The following is a 19,909-nucleotide window of genomic DNA, read 5'->3' as shown; positions in this document are numbered from 1 at the left end:
ATTTTGTACACCCCAATACCGGTGTGTCTTACAGCATTTTATTTCATCTGACTTGTGATTCCAACCATGTCATCTATGTGTTGTCTTGCCCATGTAATTTGCTTTATGTGGGTGAGACAACAACTGAATTGAAGACCCGCCTCAATAATCACGGCCTCAGTATACGCAAAAAACGGCTGGATTTGCCAGTATCGAAACATTTCACTGAGGCCACGCATAAAGAAGGTGATTTGAGGTGCTGGATCCTGGACCATATACCCCAGCCTCGGCGAGGTGGGGATAGATCCAGGATACTTAAACGCAGAGAGTTGAGCTGGATCCACAAGTTGGACAGCCTGAAGCCAAAGGGCTTAAACGCTGACTACAATTTTGGGGATGTTCTGTGAGGTTTGGTTTGCCCTCTTTGCATTGCTGGATACTGTTTCGCCCAATTGTGCACATACTCAGAGAGTTATACAACTCACATTATTCCTACTTTAATGTTTTTTCTTCTTCTTTTTTAGATCACTTTCATTCTGCACTTTGGGGTATGGAACATATGGTCGGAGTATACGCAGCATACCACGGAAGGGGTTCATTCCATCACACTTTACATTTTTGTTTGGTTCAGTTCTGTTGCTGGCAGGCACCGTGTGATCGACACCCTATTAAATCTTTTTTTGTCATATATATTTTTTTCTTTGGTATTGGGAGCTGAACTGTATACACTTTTGCAGCATCTGTGGACCAATTAGAGGAGATCCCTCTCGGACAGGATGGGAGGTTGGAATCCCTTGCGTTATCCCTGCAGGTACTGCGGTTACCGTGGCTGCGGTGGATTTTCTGCCAGGGTGGAGCATATAGGTACCCTGCTAAATGGGATTCCTTTTGCCCTTCTCTAACCCCCTATGCCCGTTTTTGTCTTTGGTTGGGTGCGATATGCATAGTGGTTTTCTAAGGGCAGCTCTCCAGCAACAAAGATGGCGCGTCTAGCTCGATTCTCTGTTGAGCATGCGCATAGGATTACACATTGTGTCTCTCCGTCTGTAGTGACGTAGGGGTGTCGGCTCACTGTGATGACGCGTAGCATTCCTGGCTCGCTGAGTACTTGCTATTGGTGCGCTGCCACGCCTGCGCAGAATGATATCTACAACGCCGACTTCACGGCGCTGAATGAGCCTCCTTGCTGGATGGGTATGTTTTGCGATATTACTTCGTTGCTCCTCCCCCTCCATACACTTATGTATAATGAATATATCATATGTTGATACACTATTTGATCAAGTCTATGTACTCGATCCGTACACTGCTCTATATTTAGCACATATCACTGTTCTCTAATGATGATCAGCATATTTCTCTGCACTACAAGGTATTATGTGCATTCACTGCAAATTATCGTTATGTATTGTTATGATTTGTTGAACACACCCACTGGGTTGTGACCACATGATCTGTATTCCCTATATAATCACTGTCATTTGAGTTGTATCTTTGCTTGAGGAAGGCTCGTGACTAGAGCCGAAACGTTGCACCACCGGTGTGAATAAAGGGTCACTGCTTTTATCCTTTGGAGTGCCGCTCATTTTTCTGAATATATATATATATATATATATATATATATATATATTATATATATATATATATGTATGTATATACACACACACACACCATATCTTTCAAACTATAAGGCGCACTTTTTTCTCTCAAAAGTGGGGGGGGGGGGAATGGCAGTGCATCTTATAGTGCCAATGCTTATGGTAACAGTCATCAGTATGCAGGTGGCGTGGGAAACAGTGAGTGTCGGGCTGCGCTGACTGTACTTACCACTTCCCGTCGTCTTCTTCCGGGCACCAGACTGCACATGTCCTGACTGCGTACATCGTCAGGACGTAGGGCATGTATGTGCGCACTATGACCTGATGCTGCGACGTCAGATCACAGTGCAGTGCTAGGCCGGCAGAACGCCAGGGAGTGGCGAGTTTTGTCTTATGGAGCTTGGGGGTCTAATCGGAGGTCTGATGGAGATTTGATACAGAGGTCTGACGGAGCTTGAGGGTCTAATGACATTTTTATTTGCTTATTTTCCTCCTCTATATCCTAGGTGCGTCTTATGGAGCAAAAAATTTGTTAACGTCCATTTTATATATATATATATATATACACACACACACACACAATCATAAGTTACTGGAATTATTTGCATAAGAGAAGAATGAAATTAGACATGCATTTGGAGCTCATCCTTTTTATGGACTGTCATGAAACATGGCGCTACGAAGCTTACCAATGTAGGGTCAATGTCTTCTATGGCGAGGAGTCTATTATATATACTGTGCGTCTTTTCATACTTCATGCGACTCTATAATGAGAACATTTATGTTAGTTTTGCATCATTAAACTTTCTTCTGTTTGAGGCCTTCATTAGTCCTGACCTGTGTCCATTGTCCATTAACTGTCTCCGCAGTCTGATTTGTTAGTTTACGGATCTTGTGAATGGAATAAGATTTGTGTAACGCATTGTGACTGAAACTGTGAGGAGTTGGACACTAACCTCTTCATAGTCGGCATAGGCAAAATACAGCAGCATATTCTTTTTCAGCAAAGTGCTGATTGCACGTTCATAAATATTGGCAGCTTCATCACTGAATAGTTTTGCATTGTTCATATCCTGTAATGACAAGAGGGAATATTTACATATATATATATATATAAAGCTATGCTACGTAAGCCTGATGCAAAAAAAAAAGCAAACTGAGCCATCATCAGAAACACAACATTTTGTCACTCCTGGCATTACTGGCAAACAGCTGATTTTACTCGTGGCCCCTGTAGGGGAAATGTAGTAGTACATGTAATCCATTCAGATGAATGGTTGTCCAAGTAACAAAAGGTCTAGTATAAAAGAGCTCTCCGTTCGGGCTTATAAAGGTGGGTCACAAAAAGAGGACCTCCATCTATGATGTTCATATTCCCTAATAGGACATTTGGACAGCAGTTGTTTTCATGAGACAGCCCCTTTAAGGCTAGAAAGAGTAGATTCTCCAACAGGGAAGATTTCTCAAAACATTAAAGGGATTTTCAGAGATAATTAAAAATTCTAGTAATGGCCCTGAATGCTGTAAAAAATAAAATCAGATTACAGTCACCTCTTCCTACTGTGCCGTTCTCTGCACTGCCGGTTCAGTCCTTCCCCTGCTGCATGTTTACAGACTGCAGCAGTGACATGCAGGTATACGGCACGTGGCTGCTGCAGCCAATCACTGTCCTCAGGCTGTATTTATATAGGTTACAGCATTTGCTTTTATCAACTGGACTTACCCCTTTCTCAGCGAGCAACTTGCTGGACTGCTCCAGGTATTGGCCAGCTTCGTACCAGATGTCCGGATGATGTCCCAGAACCAGCAGACACTGTTCATAAGCAAACATGACTGAAAGAAAACACATCGATGATTGTGGTATTATAATACAGCGATACTGATCTTACTGCACGTCTAGTACTATTTGTGAAGAACCTCATAAGGAGTATCGCATAACAATCACTAGTACAGGACAGCTATAGGACTTCACCTCTTTTTGTTATAAGGGTCTGGTCTTCAGTACGGAGGGGATTGCTTTTCTCCCACTGAATGTACTTCTTCCACATCTCCACCTGCTGAGCCTCCTGCGGGGTATTCTGTGGGGGCACGGAGGGAGCATTGCGATCCAATCCTTTCATCACAGTTTCATACTCCTTAGGACAGAAAATGTAAAAATAGAGGAAATGTAGTAATAAAGTTGCACTGTGGGTTAAAGAAACCTGTCGTCAATTTTATGCTGTCGGCATTGATGGCAGCATAAAGTTATGACATTTTCAGTGGTGTGTCATACATGAGCAAAAAGTAAGTCATTGCTAAAAAACAGCTTTAATAGCATCGCAGCCCGGTCCTGGAAAAGAGTCATGGTTCGTCATGATCTCCCGCAGTTTTCTCCTTAGCTTTATTTCCTAGGAGAGGACTGGCAATCATCAGTCAATAGGCCAGGAAAGCAGGAGATCATAAAAAACTGTGACTCTTCTCAAGCACCCGTGACGTGATGATTATAATGCTGATTACGTTTTTATGCTCATGGGTGATACACCAATGAAATCAGTGTGTTTGTCACTATTTTATGCCGCTCCCAGGGAGGGCAACTTGAATTGGATGACAGGTTCCCTTTAAAGTGTTGCTGAAAAGTTCTGATACCTCATGTATCAGTGACACACCATACATTTTGTCCCTTCGGCCTTAGCTAAGCTCTCCTTGGAGACTTACTTAATCATACATTAGTTTTCCGAAGCTACAGGTGCACTTTAAAAAGAGTTGCCCAGGATAGGAAAAAAAACTAAAACCAGTGCCACTGTTGCTCAAGGGTTGTGTCTGGTATTGCAGCTCAGACCCATCCATTTGGATGGTTTTGAACTGAAATACCAGATACAGCCCATGGGCAAGATTGGCACTGTTCTGGGGAATAAATCAAGTCCTGTATAAAGCAATAGGCTATGCTTCTGCAAACACCACTAAGATGCCAGTAGTTACTTGACTGGTTCTTACCTTTGCAACCCTCCTGGCATTCATGTAGTCTCTGCTCCGATCTTCTATCATTTTCTTTGCTAGGTGAATATTAATACCCTGCGGATAAGACAACAGAGGGTTACACTTGTGGGAGGTGAAAACCACTTGGATGCCACTTGTGATCATTCTTGCCGCACACATTACCTCCTCATACTTGTTGTAATCTCTCCAAAGCTGCTCGATGTTAATCATGGGATTGACACAACCTCGCTGGTAAACCCGGCGGACAGCTGTGATCCTTTGATTTTCTGCGTAGGATCCCACGGCTTCCCTAATTGTTGAGAAATCAAACAAACATCATGGTGTATTCAGACATATCATTCAGTATGACCCCAGACGTGACCCTATACAGCTTCTAATCCTTCGCTGCACGTGGCAGCCAGGGTACAAAAGACGAAGAAATTGAGATTCGTGATCATAAAGAAATTCCAGCAATAATCCAAAAGTAAAAAATGTGCATTTCTCCCTGATATTCTATAGTTTTATAGAAATACAGAGAAACCTCTCTGTTAATGGGTTCACTGGTTGTAATGGGATTTTTGTCAAGGTAAATGCCATTATATGGAGTCAAGACTGTTGACTACAATGAAATCTGTTCAAGTTTTAAAGTAGTTTTTCACGTTAAAAATCAATTACCAAGGGATGAAGGCTACTTTCACACTCGCGTTTTGGCTTTCCATTTGTGAGATCCGTCATGTTCTCTCACAAGCGGTCCAAAACGGATCAGTTTTGCCCTAATGCATTCTGAATGGGTAAGGATCTGCTCAGAATGCATCAGTTTGCCTCCGATCAGTCTCCATTCCGCTTTGGAGGCGGACACCAAAACGCAGCTTGCAGCGTTTTGTTGTCCGCTTGACGAACCCGCTTGACGAACCTGAGCCAATCCGTCCTGGCACACAATGTAAGTCAACGGGGACGGATCAGTTTTCTCTGACACAATAGGAAACGGATCCGTCTCCCATTGACTTTCAATGGAGTTCATGACGGATCCGTCTTGGCTATGTTACAGATAATACAAACTGATCTGTTCATGACGGATGCAGGCGGTTGTATTATTGTAACGGATCCGTTTTTGAAGATCCATGACGGATCAGCCCAAAACGCTAGTGTGAAAGTAGCCTAACTAGCGATTTACTAGCTGAGAGCATTAGATTGTTATGCACCCAGCCTGTGGCCATGAGGGTGGTACAGGTGGCACCCTGGAAATTCTCCTGTAGGTCTAAGGCCAGTCCGCCCCTGGGTGTAGTAGAAGCTGGAATTACTTCTGGATAGGAGTAAAATTTTTGTCCCACCTGGAAATGCTTGCACTACTAAACCTATTATTAAGCACTATGGGTTGAAGTTATTAAAACTGAAATTATAGAGACATGGAGGAAGGTTACACAGGTCCTTAAGCCTGGATTTGTGAGGTGCCAGGAACAAGGAGTGAAATCCATTTTGGAACAGCTGGCGGGGCTGATGCCAATAAAGCCTTAGCTACAGTCTTAGAAACAACATGAAAGTAGACTTACACTCCTTTCAAAAAATTGATGTAATCCACCCATATCTGCAAAAGAAGAGAAACAGAGTTATAGCCTGCGCGTAATTACTCTGCGCATAATTTGCGTCTATGGATAATGAGGAGCAATTACCTGGTAGGACATGATTTCCATGCCAATTTTATCAAGAGCAAAGTCGTACGCCTGGGCCATTTTTTCCCTGAAAGAAAAGGAAAAGAACATAAGCCAAAGCGTTTTCATCGCTGCCATTTGGTAAGAAAGGTTTAACACCTTACAAGTCTTGGATGGAGAAGGAGCCACTATATCTGGTGGTCTGTCTAGCAATCATCCTATCCCTGTACATATGGCATAGTTTCAACGCCACAGCTTGTAGGTGGGTAACCATATTCATTAGGGCTCATGCACACGAACATTTAATTTTTTTCCGTGTCCATTCCGTTTTTTTTGTGGTCCGTATGCGGAACCATTCATTTCAATGGGGCCGCAAAAAAGGACATTATTCCGTCTGCATCCCATATCCATTTCCTATTCTTGTCCGTTTTGTGGACAAGGACAGGCATTGTTACAGTGCATCCGCAAAAAAAAAAAAACGGATGTAACACGTCTTGTGCATGAGCCCTTTGTTGCAGAAAATCGGTTCCCTGCATTTGAATGGCGGGGCAAGCAAATAGATTGCAGGTGACTGGAACTGATTTACAGTTCCGGAAAATTCTGCGGCGTGTGAAGGTGCCCTTATGTACAGAGCGAGTCAAAGATCAGAAACGTGACCCAGTATTGTTTTACACATTTATGTTGTATTCAAGATGGTGGTTTTTCAAAATGTAGGGTAAAGTGGCTGCTTGCTGACTTCTATAAGTTTGAAGTAAAACCCTTCTAGGATAACGCACTGCTTCTGCGTGCTGCCAACAAGCCCCGTGTAGGTAACTTCAGAAACTACCACTACTAAAATCCTCCTTTCACTTCTATTGGCTTTACAAAAACAGCTGAGCAAGTGTGAATGCTGGGAGTTGTAGTTTCACAGCAGCTGGAGTGCCGGAGGTTGCTGATCCTTGCACTCCTTTAGGATATCTGCAGTACAAGATACAACCCACAGATATAGCTGCATGCTGTATAGCCAGGCCTGTAGTTTTAGAGAAGCGCTCCCACAGATTGTGCTTTCTCAAGGTACATGATGTACAGGTGAAACTCAAAAAATTAGAATATTGTGCAAAGGTAATTTATTTCAGTAATGCAACTTAAAAGGTGAAACTAATATATGAGACTCATTACATGCAAAGCGAGATATTTCAAGCCTTTATTTGTTATCATTTGGATGATTATGGCTTACAGCTTATGAAAACCCAAAGTCACAATTTTAAGTTCCCTTTTGCTCAGGGGGTATGGATTAATTAGCCGACTAGAGTGCGACACTTTGAGCCTAGAATATTGAACCTTTTCACAAAATTCTAATTTTAAGCTGCATTAATGCAATTCCTTTTCATTTGCATTGCTGAAATAAATGGACTTTTGCACGATATTCTAATTTCTCGAGTTTCACCTGTAATCTGTAGTAAAGGTAATCTTCTCATCAGTGACTGCATTTGTGAGTTATAACCTCCCTTCTGATCCTCAGCTGTGTCATGTGACCAACAGGGCTGTGGAGTCGGTAGATAAATGTTCCGACTCCTCAGTTTTATGTACTTCCGACTCCCCGACTCCGACGTATTAATATGCGAATGTATTTTATACATTCCTTGAGGGAAAGAAACGCAACCTACCACAGGACTACTGGCTGGGAAGCCAACAAGTTTTTATAGCCTTAGCTAAATGACAGCAGTTTTTCCAATGGTTCACAGCTTCAGTCTTGAACTATTGGCCCTCCATTCCCTTCACTTATACAAGTGTCTCACTCTCTAGTCCTGCAAAAAACATATTTATTTAATCCCTTATCAGTGAGAGGCTAGGTTACACATGGACGCTGCGTTCCCTGTAAAAGCAGAACACAACACTATGGAAAGTAGAAGTATTGCAGCTCCTAACTGTGCGTTGCGTGCCATATAGTGAAGCATATGAAAAGCATGCTTCTTCACGGTCACTTAACGTGTTCGTTTTGTGGTTACGTGAGGCACTGCATGCATTGGTCTTTATTCTTACAGTAGAGAAGTCATTAATTATAACTTTTTGTGAATTGGGACATTTAAACTTGCTTTTTTTTTTTTATTCCAATCTAAATTTAGTAGGAGTCGGTGCATTGTTTGCCGACTCCGACTCCAGGTACCCAAAATTTCCCCCGACTCAGACTCCTCGACTCTGACTCCACAGCCCTGGTGACCAACACTCTGATCTCCATCTGACACAGGACAGGAAGTCAGTTACTTCACCATTCATTCCTAGGAGACTGACATTGAGGCCCCCATAGGAAAACTGAGAAACTGGCTTCCGGTCCACACATAAGATGCTGTGTCTCATGACTCAGCTGATGATCAGAAGGGAGGTGGTAACTCACAAATACAGTCACTGTTAAGAAAATTACCTTCTCTACCATTTATATCACGTACTTTTCTAACAGGTCAGAGAATATTTCTTTTGTAGGAGTGCTTCTTTAATTGTTGCTTTTCAGTCAGTCATAGAAACATAGAATGTGTCGGCAGATAAGAACCATTTGGCCCATCTAGTCTGCCCAATATACTGAATACTATGGATAGCCCTTGGCCCTATCTTATATGAAGGATGGCCTTGTGCCTATCCCATGCATGCTTAACCTATCCCATGCAAACTATAGATACTAGACAGACAAGTTAGACTCCTATGTAGGGGCATAATTCTATTGGGCACAGAAGTTGCAGCTGCCCCAGGCCTTGGTGTCCGAGTATGGACCTTCTATAACATAAGACCAGTGCATAGTGACGGTTAGGGGCAGGGGGCTGTTACAGACTTTGCAATAACCCTAAGACCTATGTAACACGTAAGGTCCTATGTCCTGTCCTGACCTAAGGGCCTATATACCAAATTTACAAGGGTGTGAGGATTTACAAGGGTGTGAGGATTCTTTGGATACCTACTTGTAACTTGGAAGCTTCCCTTTTGTCTCCCGCACGTAAGACACATAACATTTCCACAGATCTATGTGTAAGACTTTCATCAGGCATCTCTGAAATAACTGCAGATGGAATGGAGGTTGGTGAAATGACAAAACGTATACTCATTGCCATGCTCAGACCAATTTCACACTTGCATTTAAATTCCACAAAAGTGAACCCTGATGTTTACACAAGACTGACAATTTTTTTTTTTGGGGGGGGGGGGATGCTAATACTTGAAGCTGTGAGCCATCGACGCAATGATTCTACCAGTTCGTCTTCTTCCTGTAGAACACCTGGCCATCCACATGAAGTAGGTGCCTGTGGCAGTGGACATGATGGGCATGGGTGTTCCGACACCGTGCCAGCAGTAATCTATTCGGCTCTTCTGTGGGACTGGATCAGAAGGGCTAGCTTTTTCTCCCCCCACGCATCCATGAGCCTTGAGCATTCATGACCCTGTTGCGGGTTCACCTGCTGTCCTTCCTTGGACAATTTTTAGTAGGAACTAACCACTGCAAACTGGGAACACCCCACAAGACCTTTCTGAGGCCCCGTACATCTTCAACAGCCATTCCTGTCAGCTGCCCAATGTCATCCCTCAGGGAAAATTCGGAAGACCCCCATACACAGTCAGCAGGTTCAGCTGATACTAATCTAATGTGTATGGGGACCATTTTCCTTCTTCCAACAAATCCAACTTTAAGGACTAGCTGTTCATTTGCCAATTAAAGGGGGTTTTCTGGGAGTTTCCTCTGGAAAGGTCATCAGTATCTGATCGGTGGGGGTCCGATACCCATGACCACTCCTTTTATATATCCTGCCTCTCGACAGCTGCCATTGTCCGGCGATAATCAATGTTATTCACTTCATTTGTCAATGGATTTCCACATTTCGGTGACACCCTTTCCCATCCATGGCCAATGGCCAAACAAATTTGCATGTTAACAGAGGTACTACCTTCCATTCATATGCCAATTGGTCATGAGTGAGCAGGGTGTGGGCCGCATCGTGCCCCCTTGTGGAATACCAGCCTATATGTAAAGGTCAGTCTAAGTGTAAGTGTACCACAGCTTTATAGCGATGATGCTAACAGAATTTGATTGCTAAACCTCAAAAAAGTGGACTAAACTTACCTTTTCTACCTTGTCGTAATTTTTAGCTTTAACCTGCAGGCACATGAAAAAAAAAAAGGGAAATGGTAAAATAGCGTGTTCTTGTATCCTGCATCTAACGAGGCACTAATTAATTACTAAAATATTATTAAAGTTCCTGGACTCCCAACTATTGACGACCCAGATGCCATGGACTGTCCCTACAAGTTTTTGCTCCTACATACCCCCAGCCTGACCCTGCACTGTCACCTAGGGGTAAGGGCACACGTGGTGGAATTTTCTCACCACAGAACAATTGATCCCCCTCCGAACACTTAGCAGCTCGCCGTTGCCCCCCTGCTTCCTCTACACACAGGAAATGGTCGCTCAGCCAATCACTGGCTGCTGTGGAGACCTGGTTCCACCACTGATTGGCTGAGGGGTCTGTTCCTGTGCTTAGAGGGGCCACGAAATAGAGACCAGCAGGGAACCAGGAAATGTCAGAACGGGAGCAGCAGGGATCGGTGGTGGTTACTTTTTTAATGTCTGTTCAGACAATTCCTTTAAAAGGAATTTGTCACTAGAAAATTCACTTTTAAACCAGGCAAACATCTTGTAGGGCTAGCTCAGCTGAATGCAATGATGCCTTTCACGAAAAGATCCGTTGCTTCATTGTGAACTTTTAATCCATAAGCAAATTAGCAATTAAGTGCAACGAGGGCGGGCCCCAAGCCACTCTGTGCACCCTTGCTCCTTCGGCCAGCCCCTCCCTCTCCTTGTTGATTGGCTGGACCAGCAGAGATGACTATGCAGGAACCTGGCCCTGTCAATCAATGAAGGAGCTGGCAGAGCAAGGATGCACTGACTGTCTTGGACCCGCCTTTAGTGCACTTGACTAATCATTTGCATATGGATTAAAACTACTTTTTCTCAAAAATGAAACAATGGATCGCCAAGTGAACATTCAGCTGAGCTAGCCCTACAAATAAGTTTCCTGGTGACAGGCTCCCTTTAAGCAGGGTAGGATAGGATAGGTCACTGCTTACAATGTGATGGAAAAAAGCCTAAAATAATAATAATATACATGTAGAAATGTAATCAGAGCTAAGGCATGGAGTGCAAAGACTTTTAATAGTTGCCAATGTCATGTTGCCAAGTTTTGTCATACCACAAATGTATAAGACGGATTCCACCGCATACTGGTATTACTCATTAACTTAAAAATAGCAAAACACATATAAAAGCGACAAAATGTGTAAAACACGTCAATGTAAAGTAAATAATATTCTCTCCTCTCCTGCAAGAACCAGTCACAGACTGTAGGAGATTCCTTCTCCTGTGCCAACCACTGATTAACATGAAGAGGTTCTTCAGCAGCTGCAGAGCATTTCAGAGTTTTACACCGCACCTAAATCTTCAGAGGCTGGTAATCTTATAAATGACAGTACAGGCACATTACTTCTTGTATTAAAAAATACTCCATAAGCCTTTATATCAGTTTCTGGAAAAGTCAAATGACAGCCAAAGGGGGACAATGTCGGTATGCAGTGGTCTGCCCTGATACAAAACGACACACAAACATGAAGGGTTCACGCACACAAACATATTTTCTTTGCGGACTGTATGCGGAACCATTCATTTCAATGGGTCCGCAAGAAAAACGGAAATTACTCCGTGTGCATCCCACAATCGGGAGAGACGCCTTATACGAGCCACGGCCTATTCTGTTTTATCTGCTTGCAAATGGTCCAGGTTTACCTTGCACATAGTAACGAGGTTGGGGGTGACTTGCCTTGGGTTCCCATCTTTGCGAGCCTAGGTGCGAGACCATATTACGGCTCTGTTTTGCACAGAGAACCCAATGGCGCCTCTACCGTACCATTTTATTTCTTCAGTTTCGTATGAACGTCCTTTTAGTCAGATTTGAAGGAATGCAACAGAAAAAATAACGGAGGCATGCCGCATCGGATGCTCCATGTACAGAGTTTTTCTGCCCTCGAAGTGTTGCTTCTAGCGGAGGCCAGCTCCGTACATATGGCAGCGATGGAGCATTGTACAGACTCTGTACTTAGAAAAAGATCCAAATTGGGAACCTAAAGTGGGCCTAGGAAAAAAAAAAAAAAACAAAGCAGCCCCCATGTTATAGGTGGGTCCAGATTGGTAAAAGGTGGAGCAACAAAAGTAGGCAGGGTCAGCAATACCATAGTGCAGCACAAAATACCGCCCCAGCAGAACTGAATACCAGAGCGCAGTGCTAGATACAGTCCCAGAAGCTGTCCCTCTGTGGAGACTTTCTGTCCTCCTCCAGTTGTCTCCAATTAAGTCATGGTGCCATCGACTCCCATGACCCCCTGCAGTAACTATAGACACCCATACAATTGAGTTCCGGAGGGCATCTGCAGCCGCTGCTCAGAGTACATGAGTACCTGATGCTCCCAGCATTAATCATTGCATCAGATCATTATGCAACAGTAAGGAGAGCTTGGGTGGACCCCTGGGCATCGGTCTACCAGGACATTTCCCTGTAGGGTCAGTCCACCCCTGGTGCGGCTCCATAAAGGCCGCAGGAGTCAGAACCTGAAGCCACACATTGTATAACGTGCAGATGACGATTCCTCTACTGACAGCTCCTTTTGACAATTAGCTTATTAGCTGACATTTCTAAAAGGTCAGGCCCATGATTCATAATACATGGGATAAGCAAGTTTAGTTCTTATTAGTGACTGTCTAATCCCAAAGTAATAATCAGCTGTGAGATAAGCATTGGTATGCACTGAGGTTTTACACGGTACAGGACTAATGGAATGGTTTCTGCTGCGGGGGAAACGTAGTGTTGCGCAGCGGTCATTCAAAAAATGGAAGGGTCGGCTCCACTGAGGCTCACATTGCATAGGGCATAGACACATCTGAATTACAATCACTACCTAAAAATTAAACAAAACTGGACCACTGATGTAAAGCTTAGAGAGGTAAAGTCAGTGGCCCTTGGGACTGTGATGCCACCAACACCAGCCCTGTACAATGTCCAAAAGGGTCTCCGATTCTAAAGACAGTGCAATATAGGGAATGAGGCCCAATGACAAGCAGCGTCATAGAGAACAAGCAATAGGAACATGCAGAGGCTTACGGTTACTCATTCAGCACACTGCATGGCAGAGCTGCACCTGTAGGATTGGAGAGGCTGAAGTCCGACAGGAGCTGGTCACACATGTGGGATCTGTACCTATCTTATGGATGGGGAAAAGTGCACCGCCAAACTTCCATTCACAGCCACGCGGCTTACAAAAACAGCAGAGCTAGCTCTCGGCTATTTTCAGAAGTCCCACTGCAATGAATTGAGAAAGCCACGGGTGTGGCGGCTTGCTCTCCGTTCACTGCAGGTACAAGACGTGCCATACAGCTGAATGTGGTTGACTCTGCAGGAAGACGACAGATTTCTGCAGGCTCCATTTAGCCCGAAATTATGCTGATCTGAAGGAAACGACTGAAAATGATTTCAACAAAAAAGCCATTTAGATAAAACTATGCACATGACGGCAGCTGCAATAATAGAGGAACGCAGAAGAAATAATTAATTATTCATGGGAATTTATGGTCACATTGGAAGTGAAAAGGGTTGAATTCTTTGAGGATTGTATTAGGCTGCCTGCGCATGGGTACGGGTTGTAATACAGAATTTCTGAGCGTTTCAGCATTAAAAAAAAAAAACACACGTGTTACTTGCGGTTTTCGGTGTGTGGATTTGGGACGGATTTTCTGCAGATCTCACCCTTGTATTTTAAAGGGTGAAATTCACAGAGGAAAAAAAAATACTGTATGACGCTGTGTTTTTTCTGCAGGTAGCCTTACAGTTGTGTAGAACATGGAAGTTGTATGGCGGCATACTATGGCCATCACACACCTTTATTGTGTCTTACCTTGGGTAAACCAATGAAGACGGACCGGAAAATTGAGCACCCCTGATTCATGTCCCTGCCTTCCAATATAAGTGTGGCACAATCATAGACATTAGATTGGCAGCAAATTCTGCCACTTTCAGACAGCAGGCATTGCAACTAATATAGCCTTCATCGTTGGAAAGGATTTTTCTACATTTACCAGAATCCAATAATATGGCAATACACTCGAATCAATAAACTAATGCTCATTATGAGAAAAACCAAGTAAAAAAAAAATATATATATATAAATTATATATATATATTTATTTCGCCTCTTTCGACAGTTTATCAAGAATATACATCAATGACTTCTCCTTAGGATAGACAATCAGACAGGTTTGGTTGGAATACCTTGGCTTGTCTGTACATATTGTACGGCCATGTCTGCAACTTGCAGCCCCTTCATCCTGCTGACTGGTGGGGTCCAATGCTAGGCTATCAATGCTTATTCCCAGGACAGCCCCTTCCTGTTCGGCGTCATTAGTATGTTGGTGCTGGAAGGTAGTTAATGCTTGCAGATACACTATAACTATGCAGGCTCAGGAGCTATGCCCACACCATCATTTCCCGATGCCGACTGTTACACAGCTGGCATTTTACTGCTGGGATCGAAGGTTACTCCGATCCTGATAGTTGATGCTGACCATGGCATCAAAGTGGTTAGACAGATGGAAAGAGCTCCCGATCTCAACCCATCAACGCCCCTGTAATGCGATCACAATGTGCAGAGGGTTTACCTTGGCAGCCTGGCAGGGCCTAATAGGCACTATGTCAGATTTACTCATATTAAGAAGTAATGCATTGTATTATATGGGCAATAGAATCCCAGTTTCATATAATAATATATATATATATTTTTTTCATGGTAATGCAAACAGATCCGTTCTGAACGGATCCAAGCGTTTGCATTATAGGTGCGGATCCGTCTGTGCAGATACCAGACGGATTCGCACCGAAACGCAGGTGTGAAAGTAGCCTTAAAAGGGGTTGTCCTGGCTTTTACTATTAATGACTTATCCTCAGGATAGGTCATCAATATCAGATCGGCGGGGGTCCAACAGCCAGGACCCCCACCGATCAGCTGCATGAGGAGACGGCGCAGCTGTGTGCACGTGCCGTCTCCTGTCTATGGCAAAGCAGCAGCGGACAGAAATAGAGATGGGAGACGGCACGTGCGCACTGCGCGCCCCGTATCATCATACAGCTGACAGGAGGGGGTCCGATCCAGAGGATAGGTCATCAATAGTAAAAGCCCGGACAACCCCTTTAAAGTCAGCAAACGTAGCAGCAAGCCTACAGTAACCCACTACTTTAGATGAATGGCGGACGATTTGTGTGTGTATGGAGGTGTCCCAAACTCTCCAGGCAGAGGTCGGGGAAAGAAGGATGAGGAATGCTGGATTTCAACATGCCCAATTTTTGGTTCTCATAAAAGGTATGCTTGGATGAGTGTGCATGTGTATTTGGGGGGGGGGGGATCTAAATTGTAGGATTACGGTATGTACATTAGACATCTCTTACGGATACTTTGGAGAACTGTTTGCATATTCTGGTACCTACAAATAAAAGATCATACATTGCTACTTACCTTCCATCTAGGCTTTATGCCTCAGACTCACTCAGCTTAGAGCGTGTGCTGCTGGCACATGGAGGAGTCTGGACAACATCAATGAATGCTTGAATAAAAAAGCAAATATCAGCGAGAGGCAACATGAACACAACGGTTAAAATTGGACTTCTACGACTTTGACCATCTATATACAGTATGTCCCGACACATGTGCACATTACTACTCTTTAACCCAAGTGGGATATAGATATTGAAGACGGTGGTGATCTGAGCAGCAGTGACCCTGAGAGAACAGGTAGTGCAGCCTTAGCTTTTTTTTTTGGGGGGGGGGGGGGGGGGGTGTCCTATAATGTTAAGCAATCATATAGCAACTTGGAAGATAATCATGTAAAAATGAAAATTACTTCCCCTATTTCTGCAGCATTTCCACAAACAGGTAGAGTGAATTGTAACTTCGTGCAGGAGCAGGATTAACACTGTTGGCCAGGGATAGGCCTCGTCCACATCTCCTCTTTGTGCCGGAACAGCCTGCCGAATCCTCTACTTCACCGCCAGATCCCCATTGAGAGCCTGCTGGTTCGCCAAACGGAGATGTGAACGAGGCCATAGTTTTTGTATGTATGGGGTAACGAAAGTAAAACATTAATGCAGGAGCACAGACTCTCCATGCAAAAGGCATTCATGTCACATACACACACATGGACTGCGCACAGATTTTCAGGTAATACAGTACCTGCTAAGCAGATGACATTTTCAAAGTCTCCAGCATGTTCTAGTTTTGTGTCTATTTGCTTCCAAATACCCACATTATAGTCTATAAAGTGCGTAAAAAGGAAGGAATAGGCAAGTAAACCTGCATTATTTACTGACTCAATACGGATGACAGTCTGGATGGTAATTCCGGAGGCGGAATACAAGCGGGTTTCCATAGAAAGCATCCTAAGCCTACATTCACACGTCAGTATTTTTCTATATCCCGATTTTCGGTCCGTTTTTTGCGGATCCGCAAAAAACAGAAACATGTATAAATTTCAATAAGCAAATAAAGTTATTTGGATTTCTTTGGGAAAAAAATAAAAATAAAAAAATTAAAATGTAATTTCCAGGAACGGAATCCGCATAAAACGGATGACATACGTAATGACATCCGAATGTCTTCCGTTTTTGCGGATCCATTGACTTTGTATTGTACCAGGATCCGAATTTTGCGGAAAAGAATAGGACATGTTTTATATTTAAACGGACATGCGGAACGGAACAACGGAAACGGACAGCACACATTGTGCTGTCCGATTTTTTCCAGGACCCATTGAAAATGAATGGGTCCAGATCTGTTCCGCAAAAAACGGAACAGATCAGGAAAGAAAAAACGGACGTGTGAATGGACCCTAAGGCTTGTTTTAAATTAGTGTCTATTTCTGTTGTTCTCGCCATTATAGAATGAGAATGAAAATCTGGCACATGATGTCCTACAGACTCCATTGATTATAATGGGATCCACTGGGTTTCCATCGATTTACCATAAAAATCAGGGCACCGTGGTCTGTTCTATCTGGCGTATCTGATGGAATCTGCAGTGCTGTCTTCAATGCAGATGGGAACCTGTTAGGAAACTGGCCCCACACACAAATGAAAGGCTGGCTGAAATGGCCGACTCAGACCATTTCAGCAGATTTTACCATGGGTAAACATATGGTTTAAAAAATAAAAAAAAAGGATAGGTTATGTTAGATTTTTCTGATTTTCAACATCTCAGATTGTACATGTATAGCATGAGAAGCCGGTTATGTCACTTTTGCAAGCACACAATACCATTAAAGTGTAAGTAATTATTATTATTTTTTTACAATGTGTAAGGGCAGTGATACGGACCATTTTTGTAATATACTTTAATTCTATTAACCTCTTCTGTACGCCCTGTGTATTTCCGATAACCGGCGATCGGAACAAGGTGCCTGCTCAAATCATTGAGAAGGCACCTTGGTACAATGCCCAGGGGGGTCCTGTGCCCGATGGCTGGACCCCGGTCAGTGCTGCAGAGATGAGGACGTTTTGGGGCCTCGTGCTGCACATTGGCCTAGTCAAGAAACCTAGTGTCAGGCATTACTGGAGTGGGGACGTCCTCTACCAGACCCCACTTTACAGTACGCCGCCGCCCCCCCCCCCCCCCCAAGGTGATCCTGCCTATGACCGCCTGTACAAAATCAGGCCGATCATCGATCACTTCAGGGTCAAATTTTTGGAGGCCTATGTACCTGAAAGGGAGGTCGCGGTTGATGAGTCTCTCATTGCGTTCAAGGGGAGACTCATTTTCCGCCAGTATGTTCCCTCTAAGCGGGCGAGGTATGGCGTGAAGCTGTACAAACTTTGCAAGAGTACCTCAGGGTACACTTACAAGTTTTGTGTGTACGAGGGGCGAGATTCCCGTATTGAACCCCCAGAATGTCCCCCCACTCTGGGTGTTAGCGGGAAACTTGGGTGGGACCTTATGCACCCAATGCTAGATAAGGGTTACCACCTGTACGTGGATAACTTTTATACTAGCATTCCCTTATTCCAGTCCCTCACCGCCAGATCCACGTCCGCTTGTGGGACAGTGCGGAAAAATCTGCGCGGCCTCCCTGCCCACCCCCTCCAGGTACCTATCCCCAGGGGTGAGACCCGTGCCCTTACCAGTGAAAACCTGTTGCTAGTCAGATATAAGGACAAGAGGGATGTCCTTGTACTGTCCACAATTCACGGTAACGGCATCACCCCTGTCCCTGTGCGAGGTACCGCGGCAACAGTCCTCAAGCCCGATTGTATCGTCGACTACAATCGGTATATGGGAGGAGTTGATCTCTCTGATCAAGTCCTCAAGCCATATAACGCCATGCGCAAAACCCGGGCATGGTACAAAATAGATGCGGTCTACTTGGTGCAGGTTGCCTTGTACAACTCTTTTGTGCTGTTCCGGAGCGCTGGCAACACAGGGACATTCCTTCAGTTCTATGAGGCAGTCCTCAAGGCCCTGATCTTTTCGGACCGGGAAAGACCAGGCCGGAGTACCTCAGGAACTGATGGCGCCCGGATCGTCCCTGGCCAACACTTTCCAGGTGTGGTCCCCCATACTGGAAAGAAGGGACGGACCGAAAACAAGTGCAGAGTGTGTCACAGGAGGGGGATACGGAAGGACACCACCACTCCGATCATCCGGGCCTCTGCATTGACGGTTGCTTTAGGGAGTATTACACTTCCATGGAGTACTAAATTTATAATCCTCTACCCCAATTTTAATTCTATTTTGCCACTGACAATCGAAAAAAAACTATGGTTCTCAGACTTGACACTAAAACAAAAAAAATTTTTTCTCAAAAATATTATTTTGTAAAACTAAAATAAATACATAAAAAGTAGACATATTCGGTATCACTGCGTCCGTAAAAATCTGCTCTATAAAAATACCCCATGACCTAACCCCTCAGATGAACATGGTCAAAAAAAAAAAATAAGTATTTTTTTGTCACCTTACATCACAAAGTGTAAAAGCAAGCGATCAAAAAGTCATATGCCCCCAAAATAGTGCCAATAAAACCATCCTCTCATGCCGCAAAAAATGAGTCCCTACCCAAGATAATCGGCAAAAAACTGACTATGGAGATACTAAAATGTTTTTTTTTTTTTGTTTATAAAAAAGGATAATAGTGTAAAACCTAGATACATTTTAAAAAAGTAGACATATTAGGTATCGCCGCGTCTGTAAGATTCTGCTCTATAAAAAATATCCCATAACCTAACCCCTCAGATGAACAGTCAAAAAATAATAATAAAAGCGGTGCCTAAACAGCTATTTTTTGGCAAATTTTCCATTTTAATCAGTTTTTTCCAGTAACAAAGCAAGGGTTAGCAGCCAAACAAAACCTAATATTTATTACCCTGATTCTGCAGTTTACAGAAACACCCCATTTGTGGTCGTAAACTGCTGTATGACCAAACGGCAGGGCACAGAAGGAAAGGAACGCCGTATGGTTTCTGGAAGGCAGATTTTGATGGCCTTTTTTTTTTTGGCACCATGTCCCATTTGAAGCCCCCCTGATGCACCCCTAGAGTAGAAACTCCATAAAATTGACCCCATCTAAGAAACTACACCCCTCAAGGTATTCAAAACTGATTTTACAAACTTTATTAACCCTTTAGG

At 43.7% G+C, this 19,909-nt stretch overlaps 1 protein-coding gene across 1 annotated transcript in view; it reads right to left on the bottom strand.

Annotated features, from left to right (window-relative positions):
* Window positions 1-19,909, bottom strand: part of CSTF3 (cleavage stimulation factor subunit 3) — an 82,117-nt gene that overhangs the window by 8,059 nt on the left and 54,149 nt on the right. Inside the window, exons 4-13 of the mRNA XM_040409560.1 lie at window positions 10,266-10,298; window positions 9,112-9,209; window positions 6,203-6,269; window positions 6,083-6,117; window positions 4,716-4,842; window positions 4,551-4,628; window positions 3,550-3,712; window positions 3,301-3,410; window positions 2,534-2,650; window positions 2,267-2,341 (exon numbers count right to left, since the gene is read on the bottom strand). Of these exons, the coding sequence (XP_040265494.1) occupies window positions 2,267-2,341; window positions 2,534-2,650; window positions 3,301-3,410; window positions 3,550-3,712; window positions 4,551-4,628; window positions 4,716-4,842; window positions 6,083-6,117; window positions 6,203-6,269; window positions 9,112-9,209; window positions 10,266-10,298 (903 nt within the window). The remainder of the gene's footprint in view (window positions 1-2,266; window positions 2,342-2,533; window positions 2,651-3,300; window positions 3,411-3,549; window positions 3,713-4,550; window positions 4,629-4,715; window positions 4,843-6,082; window positions 6,118-6,202; window positions 6,270-9,111; window positions 9,210-10,265; window positions 10,299-19,909) is intronic.

This window comes from Bufo bufo, chromosome 10, assembly GCF_905171765.1.
Source record: "Bufo bufo chromosome 10, aBufBuf1.1, whole genome shotgun sequence".
Lineage (NCBI taxonomy): Eukaryota > Metazoa > Chordata > Amphibia > Anura > Bufonidae > Bufo > Bufo bufo.
Note: the sequence above shows the minus strand (reverse complement) of the source record. Positions and strands in the feature narration are given on the sequence as shown.